The 26,307-nt window shown below is 21.7% G+C and overlaps 4 protein-coding genes across 4 annotated transcripts; 3 read left to right on the top strand and 1 right to left on the bottom strand.

Annotated features, from left to right (window-relative positions):
* Positions 1–6,668: 6,668 nt before the first annotated feature.
* Phum_PHUM522710 (uncharacterized protein) lies at positions 6,669–9,347 on the top strand (the record flags this gene model as incomplete). The annotated part of the gene is made up of 9 exons (XM_002431308.1): positions 6,669–7,031; positions 7,097–7,267; positions 7,358–7,555; positions 7,737–7,873; positions 8,075–8,211; positions 8,376–8,568; positions 8,642–8,756; positions 8,828–8,986; positions 9,162–9,347. 9 exons carry the CDS (start codon positions 6,669–6,671, stop codon positions 9,345–9,347), a joined length of 1,659 nt encoding a protein of 552 aa, XP_002431353.1.
* Positions 9,348–10,638: 1,291 nt separating this feature from the next.
* Positions 10,639–12,264, bottom strand: Phum_PHUM522700 (uncharacterized protein; the record flags this gene model as incomplete). Its single annotated transcript, XM_002431307.1, has 1 exon — positions 10,639–12,264. The coding sequence occupies one exon, from the start codon at positions 12,262–12,264 to the stop codon at positions 10,639–10,641; it is 1,626 nt and encodes a 541-aa protein (XP_002431352.1).
* Positions 12,265–14,035: 1,771 nt separating this feature from the next.
* Positions 14,036–15,506, top strand: Phum_PHUM522690 (Ceramide glucosyltransferase, putative; the record flags this gene model as incomplete). Its single annotated transcript, XM_002431306.1, has 3 exons — positions 14,036–15,220; positions 15,367–15,406; positions 15,475–15,506. The coding sequence occupies 3 exons, from the start codon at positions 14,036–14,038 to the stop codon at positions 15,504–15,506; spliced, it is 1,257 nt and encodes a 418-aa protein (XP_002431351.1).
* A 6,745-nt stretch (positions 15,507–22,251) lies between these two features.
* On the top strand, positions 22,252–23,400 carry Phum_PHUM522680 (thiamine pyrophosphokinase, putative; the record flags this gene model as incomplete). Its single annotated transcript, XM_002431305.1, has 4 exons — positions 22,252–22,384; positions 22,590–22,834; positions 22,921–23,185; positions 23,288–23,400. 4 exons carry the CDS (start codon positions 22,252–22,254, stop codon positions 23,398–23,400), a joined length of 756 nt encoding a protein of 251 aa, XP_002431350.1.
* Positions 23,401–26,307: the final 2,907 nt, after the last annotated feature.

Genomic DNA, 26,307 nt, shown 5'->3' with positions numbered 1-26,307 from the left:
GAAAAAAATAAACGAAAAAAAAAAAAAAAAAAAAAAAAAATGTTTTTTATTACTATATTAATTTGCAATTTCGAATCCACTTTAAGACTCGCGCAAAATTTTCCCGAAAAAAATTTGTTTTTGTTATTTTCTCTCTCTCTCTCTCTTTCCAAGAGGAGGGGAGGGGGGGAAGAGAATAAATTATAAATATTTTCACCGCAACCTGTTAAATTAAAAAAAAAAACAACTTGACGTTTCTCGAAGCAAAATTTTTTTTCTATCAAACCGAAAAAGTAACTCTTGCCACAAAAAAAAAAAAAAAAGTTGCAAGTTATTATTTGAAAATTTTGCCTTCCCCCCTCCCCTCCACCTCCTTAGGCCTTATTAAAACCTGATTTAGCATTATTGGGTGGTTTTGCCTTTTCGCTTTTTTTCTTTTTTTGATTATCATGTCAATCGCCTGATAAAGTGGAATTTCGCTCTCGATATATTACAAAAAAAAAAAATTTTCAAAATATTATACAAGATTTCAATTTGTTTTTTTATTTTTATTTTTATAATTCAATCAACAATTCAAAGACAATCAATAAAAACTTTTTATAAAGAAAAATCATCTAGCATTAGTAATTAAAAAAATTAATTTAAATGTAACGGAATAAACAAATCAGGAGGTAGGTAACTCAAAAAACAATAATCAAGTAAGAAATCAATATTTACATAAGATGGTGTCATTAAAATTAACCCCTAAGGTAAATTTGTATTATTATTATTATTATTTTTTTTTTCCGTTACATAATTGTTCCAAAAACGAATAAGTTTTTTTTTTTTTTTTTTTTTTTTAATGAAAAATCTTTCAAGTTAATATGAATTGTTTGACATTTTCTAAAAAAAAAAAAAAAAAAATAAAAAATAAAAATAAAATATTTGAACTTAAAACCCGAATCGTAGCCAAAAATTTTTTATGAATTTTTTTTGAAACACCTTTTCTATTATTATTATAATTATTATTATTATTATAAATGAGGGGATACAAATTGAAACGACATTAATCACGCAAAATTGACCAAATTTTCTTTTAAAAAAATCAATTCGTTTTTGTTATTGTTTTTATTATCATCATCATCATTACGATTGTCGAAAGAGCTCTAAAGAAAAGGGAGCCAAATAAATTATATTGCAGAAAAGAGAAAAAGGTGGTCGTGGTTTAACCTCGGAAAAATTGAATCTTTTCCAATACTAGCATACAACCAAAGATTTTACGTTAATGTAAAAACAAAAAAGCAAAACACAATACAAAATTAGTTTAAGAGACCAACAGCAATTTTTCCAATCAATCGATAATTTTCCCTAATCGTTTTTCGAAACCTATACTCGAAGCCATTTTTTTTTTTGGAAACATTAAAAACGGGAAGAAGAAAAAAAAAGAAAACTTATAAATTACCCAATGACGCTCGTTTAAAGCAAACTTTCAAGAAAAAAAAAAAAAAATTATGAAAATGTCGAGGAAAAGAAAAAACAATAACAGACCTGGGAATAAAAAAAAAAAAGAAAAAAAAAAAAACAATAAAAGACCTGGGAGGGAACAAGAAGAAGAAAAAGAAAAAAAAAAAAAAACATTTTTCGGGCTTTATTGAACGTTATATCAGGAAAAAAAAACTAATTGATAAAAACGACGACCAGGTTTCTCTCTCTCTCTCTATCTCTCTCTTTTCAAACTTACTAATTTTTTAAATATTATTATTATTATTATTATTATTATTATTATTATTGGGGTAAGGAAATTAAAAATAACGCAAATAAAAAAAATTTACCCGAAATAAAAATAAAAAAAAAAACAATAAAGAATGGAACAAACGCAATTTTTTTTTTTTTTTGTTTGCTTCAAGTTTAATTAATTTGAAAATAAATTAAAAATTTTTTTTTTTTTTTAAACCACTGTTAAAATGTGAATGATAATAATAATAATAATAATAATAATAATAATAATAATAATAAAAATAATAAAATCGATTTCCCAAGATACATATACAAAAAAAAAAAAAAAGATTCGAAAATGAATACATTTCCCCAGATTTTCTCCAAATAATTATCGATTCGAAATTTAAATTGAAAGTTTTCTCTTAAAAGGTTTAAAATCCAATTTAAACAAATTTTCCTTTTTTTCTTTTTTTTTTTTTTTTAAAGCAAATTTTAAATTGACAGCAGCAAAACAAAAAAAAAAAAAAAATAATAAAATAAGAAAAATTACTTTTTCTAAAAATAATTTAATTGCAAAGCATTAAACAATTTTTTTTTTTTTTTTTTTTTTTACACCTTTGCTGCGCCAGCTGAAAGAGCAACAACAACAAAAATAATAATAATAATAATAATAAAATTTATTCAAAATCAAGTTTTTACGTTTTCCCTTTCATCCCTTTTTACCCGAAGTATGGAAGGAAGGATGAAAAAACAAATCTACAAACCCCTTCTGCAACAATTTTCATAAACTATGCACGAATTTCATTTTTAAAAAAAATCACGCAACACTTTTTCTTTTTTTTTCTATAGAACACAAATTATTATGCCATCACTATTTGCCGACATTTCACGTAAAAAAAAAAAAAATTACGCACAACTGGATTTAAACTGGATTCGTCTGCACAAAAAACTTTAAATACGTACCAAATTTTGCTGAGGTGAAAATCCGTTAACGACATAAAAAAAAAAAAACTACCACCGCAATAATACGCAATTTCACGCAATCGATAGTTGAGAAAACAAATTTTTTGATGTAGTGAGTGACAAAATAAACATTTTAAATAATTTATAAAAATTCATTAATAATAATGAAAAAACTTAATAAAAGGGTAAAATTCGAAGGAATCGAAATTTAAAATTTTAAACGTTAATTTCCGCCTTTTTCTTTCTCGAAAATCCCCTACCCCTCCCCCCTTTCATTCAATGTTTTAATTTAAATAATAAAAAAAATAGAAAATTTTAAGGGGGTTTTCCTCTAAAAGGTAGTAAAAATCTAAACAGGAAAGACATGATTTTCTTACGAATCGATTTGTGATATCTTTTTAACAAAATATATTTCCCCTTATAAAACTTTTCCGACTTGGAAAATTTTACATACATCTCATCTCTATCCGATTAGCAAATAATAATAATAATAATAATAATTTAGTGTCGTTTAACATTTAACAACTCAAACATGGTTTTATAATCGTGTACCAAGAGAGTTGGGAGAGAGAGAGAGAGAGAGAGAGAGAGAGAAAAAAAAAAGGAACCATTCAAAGTTCGTGCCTTATCGTCAACATTAAATAAACGAACTTAAAAATTTGAATGTTTATTATTGGAAAAGAGAGAAGAAGCCTTTTATTTAAAGACGTTACATAATTAAATAAAAAAAAAAAAAAAACTTGTAGGGAATCATATTCGGGAAAAACTATGTGGTTATGCAGTAGGTGGTATATGGGTAATACAATTATAAAAAACCGCGGAAAATCTTCAAATTCACACCATTTATTTATCATCCTATCCTAGTAAATTTTGACCAACTCGAGAACTAACAACACTAAAAAAAAAAAATTTTTTTAAAAGATGAAAACGTGGCAATTGTAAAACAATTTCAATTTTTGTCAGGCAGAAAAAAATTTTTTAAACGTCCTTGAAATATTTACATAAAAGCAAAAAATAAAACATTTATCATTTAAAAAAAAAAAAAAAAATTTAGTTAATACCTTTTAAATAAGCAAACACGATTAATAATCATTAATCATTTTTACAAGTGTTACTACTACTACTACTACTAAACAATAATTAACTCTAAAATCCTTACGGACTATTATTTATATAATAGAGAGAGAGAGAGAGAGAGAGAGAGAGAGAGAGAGAGAGAGAGACTGCGTTAATGTTAAACATGGTAGTCGGTATAGAAAATCAAATTTTATCGTCGGTCCTTAAAATAAGCGAAAACAAAAACAATTTTTCAAAATAAAAAATAAATAAATCAGTTACGGATATTTAAAATACACACACACACACACACACACAAAAAAATGTTATAAAACCGGAAACCATAAAATTCACTCTATAGAAAAAATTTATATAAATATAAAGTCAGGCACTGGAATGGCAGAGAGATTTGAATTAGGTCATAGGCTAATATTTAAACCTAAAAAAAAAACTAATAGGAAAATTACCGAGTAAATAATTTATAATATTAGTTATGTACATAACCGTTGACCAAACTATAATGTCAACAAATTCTTCAACACATTTTTTTTTTTTTTTTTTTTTTTTTTTTTTTTAGAGACACCCAGTCAAACAACAACAAAAAAATTTTTTTAAACATTTCTTCAATTTTATAAAAAAAAAAAAAAAAAAAAAGAAAAATTTAAAATCAAAAACATTATCTCGAGTGAAAAAGTCCCCACATAAACTTTTATATTCCATGCTGCATTTACTATTTTCCTTTTAAATGTATTTTATAAAAATTATTAGTATATCAAAACAATAAAAGGTGATATTTTATCATGATTTCCATAAAACTAAAAATATTAAAAAATAAATTATAATTGTCTTAAAATAAAGAAGACTGTGCTTGAAAGTAATTAAAAAATTTTAAGAAAATCAATAATTTATTTTTACTACTAGAAAATACTTTCGATGGGAAAACATTTTTTTTTTTTTTTCTAAAACAAAACTAATTTTTTTTTATCAAATTATTTGTGATTAAACTTTTAAATGATATTTTTAACAATGCCATTGTCTAAATCATTATTATTTAAAAATTTGCCTTTTTTTTTCATACTCGAATTTTAAATGATGTTTTTTTAATTTTTAAAATATTTTTAAAATAATTAAAGCGAAAAAATATATTCACACATTATAAAAATGTATATATACTGAAAAAAATAATATTAATAGTTTTAAAATATTAAATAATAAAGTAATTCTTTAATTTTATCGTTTGCAATTAAAAAAAATAAAAACAAACTTTTACAAAATCGAAATGCTAAAAAGGGCCTAAATAACTATTACAATTTGTTTTGTAAACAATTATTAAAAATTTGATTTGAGCTCCCTTCCTTTGAAACAAGTCATTTATCGAATCATTAAAATCAATTGAAATATTTAACGAATGTTGTTTATATAAATATATATCTCTCTATTATTCTTTATATTTTTAGAATGTAAATTTTAAAAAAAAAAAGTTTTAAAAATATTATTTTTTTTTAAAAAAAAACTTTTATAAAAAATGATCAAAGAAATAACTTTAGGGGGTTAAAAAAAAAAAACCCCCCCCTTTTTTTTTATTTTTATTTTGCCTATCCAATTACTTCTGCTTAATAGCTTGGAAGTTACCTTTGATAAATATTTCATTAGAGGATATACTGTCCTGACTGATTCAGAAATTAATATTTATTAATAGAAATACCATCAAGTTATAAAAATTTATTTGTTATCATTTAAATTAAAAAAAAAAAAAAAATGATACTTTTTATAATTTGATAAAAACATGAAAATTTAATCGTATTGTTAAAATGTTTCTGTTATTTATGCTGACAAGTTAGGTTTTTATTTTAGAATTAATTTTAAATTCAATTTTGTCAAGATTAGAATTAATGGCAGATATTCTTAGTCATTTACTTATGCATAATATCTCAATATGATAATGTAATCCGTAATTTTTTTACAAAGTTTTAATATAAAAACATCATGAAAAAAGCTTAAAAATAAAATTTAAAGGGGGAAAAGAAGAAAAATATAGATAATTTATAGAATTATTTTGTCTAATATTAGGAAAGAGCTACAAATTTAGGTCCCAATGCTTAAGTTGGCATCATGTAAATTGATAAATTTCATATTTTCACTTTAAAAAATGTGACCTAAACAATATTAAACATGAATATTTAAATGACATTTTAAATAACCTTTAATGTAAAATAGATCGTATCTTACATTAATAGATTAATTAAATGTTGATAATTTCATAAACAAAAGATATAAAAGCGGAATCATTAAAAATTTTTGTAACAATACATAAAAAAACATAAAAATACAAATATGTTGTGTTTACAATCATATTCCTACCTTATAAATGAAAATCAATTACTTATTAAAGAAGTTACACAAAAATAATAATGAATCTGAACACAAAAAATTGGATAAAACCAAAACAACTGATGTAAAAACTGACCCAAAATGGCTACTCCAAACGTATAGAAATGGCGTTTATAACCGGCTTCTATAACTTGAACAGTGCACTGTAAGAATAACCCGCAACGACTACAATGACATCTATTTCCGAAATATTATTACCGGAAACGGAAATTTATAGAACTATAAATTAAAGATATGAATTTTTTTGACTTCATAGTTAAAAACAAAAAAGTTAAAATTTTTATAAGTTTATTTAATAAATTTTTTGTTATTAAGAAAGTATTAGAATAATTTTTTTTTTTTATTTAAATGAGTAATTCTAACAAGTCAAAAAAGTCTTTATCTTTAAATTGTAATATTCGTATAACTGAGGAATATGATGTTGTGACATGTAAGAATTTTTAAGAAGTGAAAATACCCTTGAGTACGTTTTTAATAATTAATTATAATTTTCATTAACCCTTTCCTATTTGATAATATATGTAAATTTCTATGTATTTTAAAATATTTCTTTTTCCATTTTAGATCAAGATATACTATTGATGTCTGATAAAAATAGTGTAATCAAAAATGATCAAAATGATGGTATTAGTAATTTATTTTGTAAGAAAAACTTTTCTTTATATCAGTTTAAAGAAGAATGGAATGAATTATATGATAAAAATGAATTTAATTTTGAAGTGATTAAACAAAAATGCATGAATGGTAAATTACAAGGTTCTTATTTTAGAAGCCTTTGTTGGAGATGTTTACTAGGAATACTGCATAAACAGCCTGTACAGTGGCTTTGTCAGTTAAAAACATATAGACAGCATTATAATGAAGTATGTTTAGAGTTACAACATAACCCTTGGAATGTCAATATTGATTTGTCATATGATAATCCGCTGTCTCAAGAATCTGAAGTAAGGTACTTTTTAATAATTTACCTTTGGAAGAAATTTAAAATTATTAGATCCATCATTTTTAGAGCATATGGCAAAAATATTTTTGCGATGAAGAGTTAAAATCTGTTATTCTTCAAGATGTAAAAAGAACTTTTCCCGATTTGGAATATTTTCGTAATGAAGATGTTCAAAAAATTATGATTCGAATATTATTTTGTTATGCAAGGCAAAATCCATTGTTGTGTTATAGACAGGTAACTTTTTCATTAAAAAAATTTTATTTTTAACTAAAATGTAAATTTACCAAACTTTTTAACTCAGAAAATTCTTTTTTTTTTTTTTAGGGAATGCATGAAATTTTAGCTCCATTAATATTGGTGCTTCATTTAGATCATCAAGCTTTGCTTTGTGCTATGCAAAATAATTTAGACATCTGTGAAGATATAAAGGAAATATTGTGCCCTGAATATTTAGAGCATGATGCATACAGTATTTTTAAGAATGTTATGAGTCAAATACAATATAGTTATAATGTTAATTTGGTAATTAGTTACTTAATTAAAATTTTTCAATTCTTTACTATTATATGATAAAGCAAATTATGAAGGTTTTCTTCTATGGAAAAATAAATTAAAAAAATAATTTTAACTTTTATTTTACTAAATTTAAAGAACCATATTTTAGCTTTGCTGCTATGACTTTTATTTTATTTTTTAATTACAGAAAGACGACCATAAGACTGATCAAAATGAAGTTATAGAAAGATTGGAATATATTAAAAATTACATATTTCAACCCAAAGATCCAGAACTAAGTGCTCACTTAGATAAATTAGACATACCAATGCATTTATATGGAATGTATGTTTCCATTAATTTTACTTAAAAAAATAATTTTAAATGATTATAATACCAAAATAATAATAAACTTTAGTTTTTAATTTTAAGAAAATTAGTTTGTTATAAATATTAATTGTAAAATTTTTATCAATTTACAAAGTAGTAATAATTATTATCAAACATCTTATTTTGATACAATTTATATAATTTTTAATTTTTTAGAAGGTGGTTAAAGCTACTTTTTGGACGTGAGTTTCAGTTAAAAGACTTGCTTGTATTATGGGATTTTCTTTTTTTTAATAATTTAGAGTATGTTAATTATGTGGTAGTTGCCATGCTTGTAGCAATTCGACAGACTTGTGAGTAGTTCAATATTCTTTTTAAAAAGCTTGGAAAAAATTAAGATATAGATTTTTTTATTACTTTTTTAAAAAAACATTTGGATCTTTTATTATTTCATAAGTAATGCATTATAAAATTGATAAGATTTCAATTATTATTATGTTTTTTTTTTGTTTTCCAGTGTTAAAAGAAGATTACAATACATGTTTATGCACATTAATGAAATACCCCAATGGAGTTAATGTAAATTGGATAATGGCTTATGTTTTACATTTGAAAGATCCTAAAAAATATCCAGTTCCTGATTTTGCACAAATGACACCGATAATTAATAAAAAAGAAAATAAAACTTTGTTTTCTTCTATAAATAAAAGGTTAGAATAAATTTATACATGTAACTTTTGTTACAAGTTGTTATGAAAGCACATTAAAATTATTTTATTTTAGGTTAAGAGGAGAATCTTTTAAACAGTTAAAATGGTTTTCGACAAAACAAAACTTTCTCAAACTAAAGCAGAATGGAGATGGAGATGATTTTATAGTTCATGAATTTGTTCCCAATGTAAGATTTAATTTTTATTCAATTTATTTTTATTATCGTTGTTTTTTTTTAATTGTATGAATTATTTTTAGAAGTCAGGATATCCAGAAATCGAATTGCAACAAATTAAAATTCTATTAGGGTTGGTTAATCACAAACTTCTTCATTATCATTCGGTTTTAAATAAAAGTATTGTAAATAATGTAAATTTAAATTCTGATGTTAAATTGATAGTTGACGATATTTATGAGGTGAGTTTCATAACATGAATAATTATCGCTTATTTTTATGTTTAAATATTTAATTTTTATCAGACAGTTTGAATATATATTACTTCTTATCTTTCGCTAAAAGAAGCACAATATTTTAGCATGACTAATGTTTTAAAAAATTGCAAATTGTAACGATAATTTTTTTTTTGTTTAGCTTTCTCATCTCCTTAAAAAATATGATGTCTATGAAATAGAAACAGCTTGCGAAGCAGATGAAGATAAGGAGTTTGTTTCAAGTTCACATTTACCAAATGAATTTTTAGAAGAAGAAGTGAAACCATTAAGTGCAATAAATTGGAAAAATAGATCTCACACATTACCAAAGATAAAAAAGGAATAAAAGAAAAAGTAAAGACGTAGAAAAAGCCCCCCCCCCCAAAAAAAAAAAAAAAAAGGTGCTTTGTGAGAAGTGCCTGAGAGACTGATTCGTTCGTTGCATACTATTATTAGATAATCAATTGTTTTTTTTTTTTTTTAAAAACCGAAAAATAAATTTTCTTAATTAAGATTATTATTATTATTATTACAAAAAATTAAAAAGAAATTATTATAGACTGAAGAGAAAAGTGGCGGAGTCATCACAAAACAATTATTTTATTTTTTTAAACTTATGGATGCAATTATTACTATAAAATAAGGGGGAAAAAAAAAAAAACAAAATGTCAATTTCCAAATATGCGATTTATTCTTTTTTTTTTTTTTTTTTTTTCAAGTAAATAATTGAAATACATTAGAATATTTATATATAATACGGTATATTAATATGACATAATAATTTCAAAATTATAAAAATTATTCACAAAAAGAAATTTTTAATAAATAAAAAAAAAAGGGGGATATTAAGGTATAAAAGTATAATAAAATAATAATTATGTGATTTGAATAGAAAAACTTATTTTTATGAGTATCAAATTTTTTTTTAAATAAATTAATTATTAAAATATTATATTAATAATGATATTAAACAAAAAAATATTCTTTAATTCATTAAAAATATATATATATATATATACCGAGGAACTTAAAATTTAATTAATTCTTTAAAAAGTAATCAAATTGACATTTAATAAAAAATAATTATTTTTTAAAATAAAAATAAATATTTATATATTATAAAAAGTTATAAAAGCATAAAAATTTTTTTATTTTTTTTGTAAAAAAAAAAAAAAAAAAAAAAGTACAAATAGATTAAATAATTTTTTTTCCGAATGATTTTTACTATTATTATTATCGTTCAATTAATTTTTCAAAGACTTAAATCATTATTAATATGAAAAATACAGAAATAATAAATAAAAAATTTATAAAATATTTTTTTATTAGATAAATGTTGTAAAATATAAAAAATTATGTGATGCATATATAAATATATAAAAATTAGAATAATAATAATAATAATAAGCAGTTTTATAAAATGTAGATATTTTACTTAAAATTACTAAAACTACTGAAAATTATTTTTAAAAATTTAAATAGAGGTATTACATTGGTAAAATTCATGTTTTATGGTTATATACAAATGATTACACCACATACAATACTGAAAATTATTACTTTTTTGTTATTTTAATACTTTTTATGTATAGTCAGTCTTGAATTTTGGAACAAAAAAAAAAATATAAAAAAAAAATTTAATCTATTGCACCTTTTCTTGCAAATGCAGCAATTGAAGACATTTCACTTGCTTCTGTTGGCAATCGACTAAATTCAATTTCCTCATTATTAACAGAATAAGTATCATGATCAGTGGGCCACTGTTTATGTGAGGGAGCATAAAGAACAATAAGTGAAAATATGTAAATATTCCACATTCCGTAAACGCCGGTAAAAAAAGCAGATGTGTACTTTATACTATGATCATCCCATTTCCACTGATCCTCGGATACCTGTCCCAATATATATCCAATAACTGTCATAGCCGCACAAATAAGAGTAGCCAACATGAGAAATTTAAACCTGTATATGATACCCTCATAATGCAACCTTCTAACTGCCGACATGGCAGGAAGTACTGCTTTTTTCGCACTGATATTACAAAATACTTTCCAAATGAGATAAGTCAAAAATATGAAATAAAAACATGCACAAATTCCAGCTAAGACGATAAAAGTTAGAGCAAAATTTGCGCCAATTTCTGTGGCCCAAGTAGAATAAAATGGATTTGTCAACTGCATGCCTCTTTCACACATATCGAATATAAATAATGAAACACAACCTATAGCAACAGCGCTTAAATGTTTCCAATAAGTTTTCAATGTACTTTTTTCATTTTCATTTATCATTAAATGCTCTCCTGCAAAAATTAGCCAAAAAGATAGTAAAGCACCATAAAAAATGCCTTGTTTAATATCTCCTAAAATTAACATGTAAGGCATGTCAAACATTAAAGTTAAATATTCCAAAGGAGTGTTTAATAATGTCAATGTGATACCTAAAAATAAGAGCATTTTTTCTAACAAAGCAGGCTCTCTTTGAAGCTGATAAACTCTTTTCCAAAACCATACCATTATACCGATAATAAACGGAAAGAATATTGTCTTTAATGATACCCAAATTTTAGTAAAACCCCCATTTTGATTAATAACAACTAGCCATAATTCAGCGACATGACCTAATCCTACATTTATTTTTTTTTCAGAATCTACTGGAAATCTAACATTTAATAAATAATAATCGTGATGTAAAGATCCCAGTTCAAAAAGTGGAACTATGGAACAATCATACTGGTGACCCTCTCTTTTGTTTACAGCATTACAATCTAATAAGCGAGTTTCAGTAGAAGAAGTAAGATATTTCCAATCATTGTCTGGATCCCCTTTATTCCTATATGCTAATTTTGCATCAATTGTTATTACAGTTCTTGGCTTCATTTCAAACTCTTTATGATAAGTGATGCCGGCTTGTAATACGCCAATGAGATTTTGCTGCCATCTCGAGTAATCAAGTACAATTGAATCTCTAGGAAGTGGTAATTGAAATACAAATACAATTTCATTAGCGGTAAATTTATCCCCAGTATCAATCCTTGTATTTCTTAAATCAATTGGTTGACATGCCCCTACACCCCTAGAATATAACCATTTACTAGAATTTTTTTCATAATCCAAGCAGTTAGTAGCTAAAACCATTGAAGCACTGGCTGGACTCGGTGCTATTAAACCACCAATTAAAAAACATATTATTTGACAAATGAGCAATATAGTCATGAGAATACCGAGTTTTCGTCCGCTCAAATTTTCAACAATTGCTCCCGGCATTATGACACCACTTTTAAATTACAACTAAAATACCGTAAACTAAAATAACTAAAATATTTAAAAGTTTTATTCTATAAACATTTAACCTTAACAAACTAAAATAAAAAATAATTATATAATGAGTTTCTAAATACAAAATATAAAGAAAAATAATTAAAAACGACTTTACTACACAATGACAACAAACTATTTCATAGAGTAAATAAATTAATGGCTTTATAATTTTCTTGGTGGAGGTGTTAAATAAACGTTAAATTTGTATTTTTCTTTTTACTTATTATATTTTAAATGAATAATTTATAAATTACTATTATTACGGTAGAAAAAATGATACTGAATTATATACAATAATTTTTTAAACGGATTCATTATCAAATTTATTCAGAAATAATTTTGCAAATTAATTCAAATTAACTGCAAAAAAAAAAAAAAAAAATGAATCAAAAGTTCAATTGTTTTATGAAAAATCACTTGTCAGCAATTAAGTTTTACAGTGCTTTTGTTGATGTTATACACTTAATAAAAAATTCATTCAAACTTCATATTTTAAAAATGTATTTTGTTTAAAAAAAAAAAGATTAACATAATAATATTAAATAAACATATAAATATTAACAGGAGTTAATTTAAAAAAAGGATAAAAAGGATTTAATGGTGAATTCGGATACAAAAAAAAAAAAAAAAACACGCTGCACAAAGTAGTAAGTATAAATTTTAAAATAAAATTAATATTAACGTTTTTTTTTTTTTTTTTTAATTCGTAAATACTTTATTAATAACACATTATAAAAGTTTAATTTTAAAAATTTTAAATCAGTACATTGATATAATAAAGATATAATATATAAGAGTAGTACCAAAAATTAATAATTACAGTTAAACAAGATAACTTGTGTCAAATAAATGAATATCTAATCATTTTAATAATTTTTAAAAATTTTAAACGTTTAATTTTAAATATTATATTTAATTTTATAATGAAATTAAATCATCACTTGCATTATTTCTAACCTTACTTTTAAATTTTTTAAACCATGTGGGAGCATTCTATTACATAACACTTTAAAATAAAATTTTGCATTTCAATTGTTTGCCAAATGAAATTTAATTAAAAGTTCTTTTTAATATAAAATAATTCTTCAACTTTTAACTAATTATATTTAATAAAATAAAATTGGCATCGGGTTATTTTTTAAAATTTTTAAAGGAAAAAAAAAATAAATTTTTGTTATTATGTGTAACCTTAGGAATCCGTTAATATTTGGCGGTATTTATTTTGAAAAAATAATAAGAGAGAATTGTTCATGGTATTAATGTTGGTAAAGTTTTGAATACGATTTATTCTTATGTTTACCTTATGTCTTCATATAAAAAGTTCGTTATTATTTTATTTTGTTATTTAAATTAATAATTAAAATATTTAGTTTTGTGAAAATTTAATTTGTTTAAATGACAAATGAAAGGAATACAAATTTATTTTGGTAACGTATCGGATTATAATAAACTTTTAATCTCGATTGAAAACAAAAAAAAAAAAAAAAAAAATTAATCGTTTGATCGGTGAGAGTAATAATGGCGTCAGTTTAAGTCTGATCATTGAACGGTCTGTGAGTAGACCAACATCGACTAGTAGGTGTTGGTCTTGAGCGGTGAGTCATTGTAACTGAAATGTTTAATTTTATAATATTATTATGATATTTAAAAGTTTTTTGAAATAATTTGTTAAATATTTATTAATAAATAAAATATAGCTCGAGTTAAAAATGAAAAAATGTCGCTCGTGATTTACACTTATGGGTTCGCTATATTTCTTTTTGTTTTTTGGTGTGGGATTTGGATAATGCACGTTTTAGCAATATCTTACGGAAAGTGGAAGTTTCATAAAAAAGTTAAAAAAAGACCTCTGGAACAGCCATTACCGGGAGTTTCTATACTGAAACCATTACTAGGAGTGGACCCAAATTTATATAGTAATTTAGAAACATTTTTCAATCAAGATTATCCATCTTACGAATTATTATTTTGCATCGAAGAAGATAGTGATCCAGCAATAATGATTGTTAAAAATTTAATTGAAAAATATCCCCAAATCGATGCTAAATTATTTATCGGTGGTAAGAACATAGGAGTTAATCCGAAAATAAATAACATGTGTCCAGGATATGATGCTGCAAAATATGAACTTCTAATGATTTCTGATAGTGGGATAAGAGTAAAATCAGACACTTTACTCGATATGGTAAATCACATGAAAGAAAATGTTGCTCTTGTTCACCAAATGCCTTTTACTCATGACAGGGATGGTTTTCCAGCTGCTGTTGAAAAAATTTATTTTGGAACATTTCAAGCGAGAATTTATTTAACAGCTGATATTCTCGGTATCACATGTCATACTGGAATGTCTTCGTTATTTAGGAAAAAAACACTCGATGAAGTCGGTGGATTAAAAACGTTTGGAATTTATTTAGCTGAGGATTTTTTTTTATGCAAATCATTAACTGACAGAGGTTGGAAATCAACAGTATCAAGTCAGCCTGCTTTACAAAACTCTGGCTACTGCAGAATCGATAGTTTTCAAGAAAGGTTAACAAGGTGGTCGAAATTAAGGTTAGCCATGGTGCCAACCACAATTATTTTTGAACCTTTATCAGAATGCATTATATTGGGTTTATTGACATCATGGTCTGTGCAGTTTCTATTCGACTGGGATCCAATAATATTTGTGCTTTTGCATATGCTTGTATGGTTTTTGCTCGACTGGTTAATGTTATCAATTGTTCAAAATGGATCTTTACCATTTAATAAATTAGAATTTTTAATCGGATGGATTATAAGTGAAATATCTGGTCCTGCTATTATACTCAGGGCATTATGGGATCCAGTGGTTAGATGGAGAACTAGAACATTTAGACTTAAATGGGGAGGAGTTGCGGAAGAAATAAAACCAAAAATTAAGGTATAATTTTTTTTTTTTTTATAAACATTTCCATTCCAGTGTGAATTTAGTTTAAAGCATTTGTTAAAAAAAATAACTAATAATTATTCGATTAATTGACTCAATACATTAAATTAAAATTTAAGTAGTTTAAATTTTTAAAATAGGTTTTATTAAAGCCAATTACCTTTGATGTGTGGGCATCAAGTAATTTTTTTTTTTTTTTTTTTCTTTTTCAAATTAATAATTTTTTTTATTCTTAATTAAAAATTTAGGAAAATTTCAAAATATAGATATCGAGAGGTAGAGTTTAATTTAAAAAAAAAAAAAAAAAAACAATACATTGAATTATTAAGTTTTTCATTTAAACCTGATTATTATTATTATAAAATATTTTTTATCATAAATCTGTTATAATTATTAGGTAATCTAATAGAAATGTGAATACATTTATCTTTCAACAATGTATAATATGTATCTTTAAACACTTTTGTTGTATTGTATAAAATACTTCTATGAATACATATCACTTTACTTTATATCTACTACTTTATAATTAAGTCAGTTGATATATTTGATTTCTTCATATAATATAAAAAAGGAAAAAAAAAAAAAACAATTGTAAATTTATCACATTTGAAATCAAATTTTTTTTTTTTTTTATTTTTAAATTTACTACAAAATTCAATTCTATAAAGATTAAAAAGGCATTATTATTAAAACATAAATTAATTAATTAATAAATTTTGGAAAAGTATAATATTTAAATCCGCATTGACGCGATTTAAATCTGTCAAAAATTATTGTTATTTAATCAAAATTTGATGTGTATGTTTAATAACTGTAAATAAATAAATTAGTCATTTTCCAAAATTGGCTTTCCAGTATTACAAAAAAAAAAAAAAATTCTAAATTAACATTTATTAATAAATTAATTTATTTCAATAATAATAATAATAATAATGACTATCTTTTAATAATTTATTTAATAATAAATTCAAAAAAAATTAGTTTTTCTGCTTTCTTAAAACTATTCAGTGATTATTTTTTTTTTTTTTTTTTTTTTACTACAATTCATTCACACAATATGAAATATTAATATATATATTTATTTATATATTAAAAACGACTGCAATGCCCATCGTTATATAAAAAAAATTATATTTTAGTTATTAATTAAATTTTACTTATTTATTAAATTTTTATACTTAATTTTTTTTTTTTTTTTTTTTTTTTATAAAAGGGCACATCACTCACTAAAATGAAATTTTTTTTGTCTTTTTTGTTTTTTTTTTTTTTTTTTTTTTAATGTAAAAATGTTAAACAATTATTTTTTATTTTTTTAAAATAATTTTGAATCCCCAAAAACAAAATAATCAAACGTTTCAATTTATTATTATTATTATTATTATTATTATTTTTAATTATAAATTGGTTATTATTTAAATGTAATTAAAAAACCATTTTTTTCGTTCGTTCGTTTATTTATTTATTTACTTTTTTTTTTTTTTTTTTTGGGTGTGCTATTATTATTAAAAAAAAAATGTTTTAACCAAATGGGGTAATATTAATAAATAGTTTTGTTAAACTTAAAAAGAGAGAGAAAGAGAGAGAGAAACCTTAAGGTACATCATTTCAAGGTATAAAAAATTCAATTATAATATTATATTTAAAGTTTTATAATTTTTTTTTTTTTCATTCACTCACTCACTCACTCAATTATGTAATTAATTAATTAATTAATTAAAAACAAAAACGATCAATTATTTTTTTTAATATAAATAAATAAATAATCGCCCCTTTAAAGTACTTTTTTTTAATAATAAATTTATGTATGTAATAAATAATAAAAAAAAAAAAAAAGAAAAAAATTAAATTTTTATTTTAAATAAAAAAATAAATTTACTTAAAAAAAATTTTCATAATAAATTCAATATTTAATATTATATAAATATATTATAATCATTTTTATTATAAATTTTTTTTTTTTTTTTTTTTTTTTGTATGACTTTTTAATCAATAATCGTTTTGTTAATATTTTTTACTTATAATTAATTGTTTTAATAATTGTGGGTTTAGTTTAATTTAAAAAAAAATTAAATTACAATTCAATTATAAAATTAAATCACAAAAACAATATTTTGTTTATTTAACTTTTAATAAATTATTTTAATAAAAAGAAATGCTTATTATTATTATTATTATTATTATTATATTACACAAATATATAATTTTCATAATGTAATGTATATGTAAACACATTTGTTACTTTAAGGGAATAAAAAACACAAAAATGTATTTATTATTATTATTATTATTATTATTATTATTATTATTATTATTATTATTATTTTATACTAATTAATTAAACCGAAAGAAAAGGGAAAAGGGTTTATTATAATTATAAAATTTTCTAAAGTTTTTTTTTTTTTTTTTGTTTAGTTGTTGTCATTTTCTTTTGTTTTCTTTTGTTTTTGGATCGTATCGAATTTTTATTCATTAAACGGAAAAAAAATAAATAAATAAATAAATAAATAAAAAATCTGTAAGAATTTTGTCTCGTGACACGTTAAAAAAATTGTTATGTCAGAATACATATATATTTATCGATTTAATTAAATTATTAATAATTAATATATAATTGAATTGTATATGAATCAATCAATCAATATTTTTTTTTTCGTTCTGCTATCTGGAAATAGGGATGGGAAAGGGATAGGGAAAAGGAAAAGGAAAAGGGGATAGAAAGAAAATAATTTCAGATGTAATAAGAATAGGTTTAGAAAAATAGGAAAATTCGTGTTTTAGTTTTTTGTAAATTTTATTTATTTATTTATTTATTTTTTTTTTTTGTCTTTTATTTGCTTTTTTATCACGATTAAAAAAACTAAACCCATGACCTCTTTTAATTTTCAAATTTTATAAACAATAAAATTTAAACTTTTAATTTTTTTTTTTTTTATTTATTCTCTTAAAAATGTTTTTTTTTTTAAAATAAATAAATTTTTATACTTACACGTTTCCAACATATTTAATTAAATGTAAACACATGTATTTTTCTTTGTTAATGACACTGCTAAATGAAAATAATAATAATAATAATGATAATGATAATAATAATAATATAATTGTAATATAATTATTAAAGACTGTTTATAAATTATTATGTTATTTTATGCTTTTTTTTTTTTTTTTGTTTCTCATTGTTACATCTAGTCAAAAAATGTGTGTTTTTTTTTTTTTAAATTTCTGTTCTCGTGAATCAATCAAAACATGAATTATAATTATTATTAATAATAAATTTATATTTTAAAAAAATAAATAATAATGATGATAAATAAATAAATAAATAAATAAATAAATTTTTTGATTACTATTAAATTTTTAATTATTTGTCATTAATTACTCTAACTCACCGATCAAATTTTTTTTTTTTTTTTTGTTTACATTTAACAACATGATATTAATAATAATAATAATAATATCAATCATAATGATAATATAGATTTCTATTGGAAGAATAATGATGATAATAATAATTTTACTACAAGTTAATTTCCAATTGAAAATCTTTCTCGGAGAAAATTTTTTTTTTTTTTTTATTAAAGAATATTTCGTTTAATGATGTAAAATAATAATGATAATAATAATAATAAATACTATATTTCGTTGCATGTTCGTTATTTATTATTGATTCTTATTATTATTATTATTATTATTATTATTACAAATTTTTTTTTTTGAAATTGCCTTGGATAAATTTTTTTTTTTTATTTTTCCACAATCGGATTTTTGACGTGGAAAAATTTTTTCTTGTCATTTTCTTTTTTTTTTTTTTTTTTTTTTTTAGATTAAAATCGATTGAAGCTTTTCGAAAAAGAAAAAAAAAAAAAAAGAAAAACTGGGTTATCATGTTTCCCGGGGAATTTTTTTTTTTTTTTTTTTTTTTTTTAAAGAAAAACTAAAAAAAACGAAATTTACAGTAATGACATTTAAGAAAAAGAAAAAAATTTTTTTTTTTATTTCTTTTGTTTTGTTTGTTTCGTTTGTTTGTTTTTTAATACGTAAGAAAATATATTAAACATAATCATTATTAACGTCGTCCGATAACCCAAAAAAATTTTTTTTATTAGTTATAACCGGAAGTTATATATATTGAAAATTTATTTTTGATTAGATTTTCGACCTTTTGATTGATTTTAAATAACAAAAAAAAAAAATTATTAAAATAAAATTTAGATTTTTATAAATTTGTAATTATTATTTGCAAATGTCGTTGCCCCCCCTTTTTTTTCTTTTTTAACAAATTAAATTTGTAAATATTGATTTTGTTCAGAAAAAAAAAAAAATGTTACGTTTGTTAAATAATTTATAAAAAAATTTTTAAAAAGTTACAAAAACGAACGAATTTAATTTAATGAGGTTATTGTTTCGATAATAAATCAAACATTTGGACATTTAATTTAATTTGAATGTTTTTTTTTTTTTTTTTTATCAATTATAGATATTAGTATAAATTTAATAATTGTTACTAATATGATAAAATTGTCACAATTCAAGGTAATATTACTAGAATAAAAAAAAAAAAACAATAGAAGAAAGCAACCATTAAAAAATGGATCATTTCAATGGATAATTTTTTTAGTTTTTCAAGGTTTGATTTTATTTAAAACAAACGTTAAAACAAACGTTTTATAACAGTTTTTTTCTGCAATATTAATTTTTTAAATTATGGTTAATCATGAAATCCTTGTTAAAAAAGGGAAAAAAAAATTGTCTTAAAGTTTTTTTTAAAAAAAAGAAAAGTTTTTGTAAATTTTTTAACAAAAAGATAGAAAACCCTCATTAAAAACTTTTGTGATTTATCTACAAATTTTCGAAAACGACGACGACGACAACGACGACGACGTTAATCAATGTTTAAACCTTTTTTTTTTTTTTTACTTATCCAACCAAATATTATTAATTTTGTAAAATGAATAAACGGTAGTAATAATAATAATAATAATGGATATTTTACCTGCAATATATCTGTCACACTCACTTCCTGTATTGGAGTAACATTTAAACGATTTAAATATGGTTGCAAAAATTTTTTTTTGTATAATAGAATAATTGGAAATAATCGAATATTGCATGATGATGATGATGATGATGATGATGATACATACGCCTTTGCAAATATTTTTCTTATGCAGATTACAAAAAAAAAATTTTACATAAGAATAAAAATAAAACAAAACATGATGCCAATTTACAACATTAGATTTTTGCATTTAAATAAATTTTTTTGATTTTATTTTTTTAAAATTTATATTAACAAAAAAAATTTTTTTTTTTTATTTAAACAAATTTGTCTAAGTTTTATTTATTTATTTATAATTGATTCAAGTTCGAGAAATTTCGATAATGTCGATAATTTATAAAAAAGAAAAAAATGAGTTAGAAGAGTATATTATATATTTATTACGGAGGAAAATAAATTTATTTTATTTTATTTTTTTTTTAATTTTTATTAACAAAAAAATAATTTTTTTTTTATTTAAACAAATTTGCCTTAATTTTATTTATTTATTTATAATAGATTCAAGTTCGAGAAATTTTTATAATGACGATTATTTAAAAAAAAATATCAGTTAGAAGAGTAAATAATTATTACGAGGAGAAAAATTTTTTTTTTATGTAGAATTTTCGTTATAAATATTTCGTTCGTAATGACAAGAAATGAAAAGTTATATAAATTACGTAATGCGGAGAGTAATGGTAATAAAAAAAAAAAAAATTTTTTTTTCTAGAAACTTCGTCATCGATAATTAACGTTTAAAATAAAAAATGAAAAATTGCGACAATTTGCGAAAAAAAACGCAATAAATTTTTTTTTTGTCATCGTCGTCGTCGTCGTTTGTCGTTTGTCATCGTTTGTCGTCGTTTGTCGTTGTTTTGTACAAAAAAACAAAAAAATTTATTTACGTGTTGAATTAAACACACAATCTGAATTTTCTCCATTTAAAAAAAAAAAAAAAAAAAAAAAAACACTTTAGCCAACAGTGTTGTTGTTGTTGTTGTATAGTAGTCGATATCTCGTGACTGTTTTATTGATAATAAAAAAACACACACACATTCTTTCATTATTATTATTATTACTATTTTGATAAAAAAATTTTAAAAACAAAGTAAATAATAATAATAATAATAATTGAAAACGTTATGATGTCACAGGTAATTTTTTTTTTTAATAAAGAAAACAAAAAATGGGTCGGTTTAATTAATTAATTGAAAATTATATTTAATTTTTTTTTTTTTTGGGGGGGTAAGGGAAGGATGGGGAGGGAGGAGAGAGAGAAAGGGAGGGGGGGGGGGAAATTTTTTTTCTTATCTCCCGTATTGTTTTTTTAAAAAAGAAAAACTAACCGTTTTTAAATGTTTGATTTTTTTTTTCTTTATACGGTTTGATTTTAATAGGAATTTTTTTTTTTTTTTTTTTATGGGTTAGCGATTGCGAGTGCGTTTAAAAAGTTAATTAATTTTTTCTTTTTTTTGTTTTATTTTATTACGTAATAAAATTTTAATTTGTTTCTTTTTTTTTTTTTAACCGAGACTTAATTAAATAATATTCAAAAAGGAAAAAGAAAAAAAAGGAAAAAAAGGAAAAAAAAAGAAAAAAAAGAAAAAATTACGTGTCAGGTAACGTGATATTTTTTTTAATATCGTTGATTACTTATTAAATTATTATTATTATTATTTAAATTCGTATGATGATATGATTATTCTTATGTATTATTATTATTAAGTTTTAACGAAACGGTGCGTTGTAAAAGTTGACAAAAAAAATATTAATAATAATAAGTGCAAATTTTTTTTCAAACATTTCACCTGTTTTTTTTTTTTTTTTTACTCTCTTATCACGTTAACGCCTTTTAAATTTTTATCACGTTGGATTTAAACAAAAAAAAAAAAAAAAAAAACATGTTAATTGTTACAGATAAGTGAAAAGGTATTTTTCTAGAAAGAAAAAAAAAAAAAGGAAAAAAAATTACACACGTAATGTAAAAATGCCAAAATACGTTTGGAATAATTTAAAAATAAAAAAGGATTTAAATACAATAAAAATTGATTTTGCACTTTTAATATTAAATCAACCTATAACATGTGATCCGGAATTTATTAAAACCTTATGGACGAAAGGTAAATTTTAAATAAAAAAAATCATGATTAATAATAATAATATTTTATATAATTAATTTAAAAATTTTACAGGTCACCGAAATAATAAAAAAAAAAATTGTTTTAAAGTGAAAATTTATAAAATAAAAAAAAAAATGGAGAATGAAAAATGGAGAAGAGCAATTTAGTTTGTTTTGTTTTTTTTTTTTTTTTGTATTTTTTCCAGCTCAGATTCGCGGTTTGGTCGATGGCGGATCGAATAGATGGTTGGATTTTATTAAAGAACAAAATTGTGAAAATTTACAACTTCCAGATTTCATTTCCGGTGATTTCGATTCAATACTACCGGAAACTAAAAATTATTTCGAAAGTAAAAATGTTACACTCGTACCGACACCCGATCAAAATTACACGGATTTTACAAAAGCTTTAAAATATATAAAAAAAGAAATCGAAGAAAAAAATTTAAACGTGAGTTTTTAGCTTTTGGAGAAAACAAAATAATAATAATAATAATAATAATAACGGATTTTTTTTTTTTTTAAACCCACATTTAGGTCAAAAATATATTTGTCATATGTGAAAATGGCGGTCGTTTCGATCAAATAATGGGTAACGTAAACACGTTGCATTGTTCCATCGATTTATATACACACATTGATATAACGTTAATATCCAGCGAATCCGTCACGTGGGTATTACCACCTGGAGAACACGTGATAAATGTACCTGATTATTTTATTGAAAAAAAATACACTTGCGGTTTGATACCGTTTCGAGGTGGTACAATAATAACAACCAGAGGTTTAAAATGGAATTTGAGTAAGTTTATTTAAAAAAAAATTTTTTTTTTTTGATTATTTAAAAACCGATGAATGATAATAATAATAATTACTGTATTTTTATTTTTATTTTTTTTTTTAGATAAAACCGTCAGCGAATTTGGTAAATTGATAAGTTGTTGTAATTTATATTCGTCGAATGAAATTTACGTTAAATGTAGCAAACATTTATTATGGACATCAGAATATTGTTAAAAAAAAAAAACGTTACAAAATTTTTTTTTTATATAAAACCTTGAAAAGTTATTAACTCATTGTTAATTAACGATTTCTTAACATAATCGAACATCCATATTGTTAGTAACATTAAATTCTTTCTCGAAATTTTTTTTTTTATTTAAAACAAAAAAAAAAGTTTGTTTTTTTTTTTTTGTATGATTTAAAATGTCGCTGGCGATTTTGTCACAAAAAAAAAAAAAAATTTAATTTGTTTGTTTGTTGTTGTTGTTGTTGTTAACAAATACACAAAATATAACACAACAAACAATCACCATGAGAAAGTTTTAAAAGAAAAAAAATTGTATAAAACGTTTGTCGTTTTTGTAATTTTAATAGGATAAAAAAAATTATTATTATTATTATTATTATTATTATTATTATTATTATTATTATTTAATAGAAATGCTGCAATAAATATTTTATTGATTTAATGATATCAAATTTTTTTTTTTTTTTTATAACTTTTAATTGCCATTGATTTATCAACGATAATGAAACTTGGGGTAAAGGAAAAAGTTTTTGTTTGTAAACATTAATAAATCCACACACAATATCTTAATTATAAATAATAAATAAAAAAAAAAAAAAACAATAAAAATTATTATTATGTTTAAATATTTATATAAATAAAATAAATAATGGCTAAATTTCATTTCTTATTTATTAAATTTCTTTTAAAAAAAAAAATATATGAACAAAACATAAACATGTTTATTATTATTATTTATTTTAAATAATAAATTTTTATCTTGAGTAAAATTGAGCATAAAATTTATGAATAATAATAATAATAATAATAATTGTTATAAACAAATTTAATTGTTGGTTTCGATTATAAATGTTTTAAATTTTATTTTGTTTTTAATAATTTTATATAATATATAATTATGTTTATAATATATATATATATATATATATATTGGATGATAGAAAGGTAAATTTTTTATTAATTAATTAAATAAATAAATTAATTAAATAAATTTTTGTGTCACTGTGATGTAATAAGTATAATTAAGAGAAAAACGTTATGGTTTGTCTTTTGTTTTTTTTTTTTTTTTTTTTTGTTTAGGAATGATCTAGAAGTTTACATCACATTTTTTTTTTTTTATTCGAACGAACAATCATCCTCGACATTTATTCGACCCTAAATTTTTATTTTATTGCATTTAAATATTAATAAAAAAAAAAGTAAATAAATAAATAAATGATGCAGCCTTTTTTTTTTTTTTTAAAACTTTGTTTTCAACATTTTATTTATTTATTTATTTATTTATTAGTTTTAATTTATTTATTATTATTATTTAGTTAATTTGATATCGTTTTAAAAAATCGTTAATCATTTTATAATAAAATTAAGTTTTTTTTCTAACCCGAAAATTATTTTAATAATAAGAATGGTGCTGTAACAAAAAAAAAAAAAAAAATTTAAATTTTGACGCCGCCCTCTTTTTTTTTTTTTTTTTTTTTTTTTTAACGTTTATAAATATAAACGAATAATGAAAATTGTTTTTTAGTAAAATGAATTTATATTAAAATTTTTTTTGAAAATAATAACAAAATAAAATAAAATAGAAATTTATTTTCCAGAAAATTCTATGAAGAATAATAATAATAAAAATATAAACATGAACATAAATATGGGGAAATAAATGACGCTGATTGGTTATTTCCGTGTTGGCGGTTATCGTCAGTCCCCAGCTGTTTGACTGTTTAGTTTGTTCGAGAACGGAAATCGAGACTCGTTCTTTTTAAAAATTAACCGTCAGTCAATAGAAAAATAGAAAAAATTTTAATTATGGGATGATAATATTTCATTTATTAATAAGTAAAAGTTTTCAAATTAATAAATAATTTATTTATTCGATAAAAATTTGAAAAAAAAAAAAACGTTTTTTTTCGTTATAAAAGTCATGATTTAATATAAACAAAATGTAAGAACTAAATTTTTTTCTTTTTTATTATTATTATTAATATTTTTTAAATTCTAAACGTCTGAACGAACGAATTGTTTAATTTATTTTTTATTATTATTATTATTATTATTATTATTATTATTTAAAAAAAAAAAAAACGAAAGACCAATTTTGATACAAAAGCATAATAAATGCCAATTTTTTTTGCGTTTTGATTTTGTTTTTAAAATTTTTTGTAACGTTTTTTTAATAAGATCTTATTTAAATTTAAAATAATAATAATAATAATAATAATTAAAGTTTTTTATTAAAACAATCAGATAATAATAATAATAGTAATAATAATGATGACAAACAGTGGCATATGGTCATCTGTAATGATTTTTTATCTAAAAATAACTATCCTGTTTGACAGTTATTATCATTATCATTATTAATGCCGCAGTTGTATTTTAATGAGAGTTATGTAAATAAAAAATACATTATTTAAAAAAATTTCAATAAAAAATCCTTGGAAAACGGGTTACGTAAAAAATTAATAAATAATTTTTTTTTTGTTTTGAGGGGGGGGGGTAGGTGAAAGAACAAAAAAATCAATAGGCGTTTATTTATCATTATTATTATTATTATTATTATTATAAACACTTTATTTATTTATTTATTTATTTTTTTTAAATTTATGTTATTAATTCAAGCTTTATTCCCTCTTTTATTAATGTAAAAATCTTAAAACAGTTTTTTTTTTGTTTTAAATAAAATTATCTGTGACGTTATCAGTTTTCGTTTAGCAGATCAAGGTCTTCAATTTTCATTGATTTTCGATTCCACACTCACTGTAGAGTTCATGTTATTATTACAAAAAAAAAAAAAAAAAAATGTTGTCGTGGCCTTCAAAATTCTGGACACGTATATAGTTCGTGACCCCAATATTTGATTCACATTGTTATTGTTACCCCCCTCCCTCCCTTCT

The sequence above is a fragment of the Pediculus humanus genome, genomic scaffold (genome assembly GCF_000006295.1).
Source record: "Pediculus humanus corporis 1103172108284 genomic scaffold, whole genome shotgun sequence".
In the NCBI taxonomy this organism is placed as follows: Eukaryota; Metazoa; Arthropoda; class Insecta; order Psocodea; family Pediculidae; genus Pediculus; species Pediculus humanus.
The sequence above is the reverse complement of the archived record's forward strand: the minus strand, read 5'-3'. Positions and strand labels throughout refer to the sequence as shown.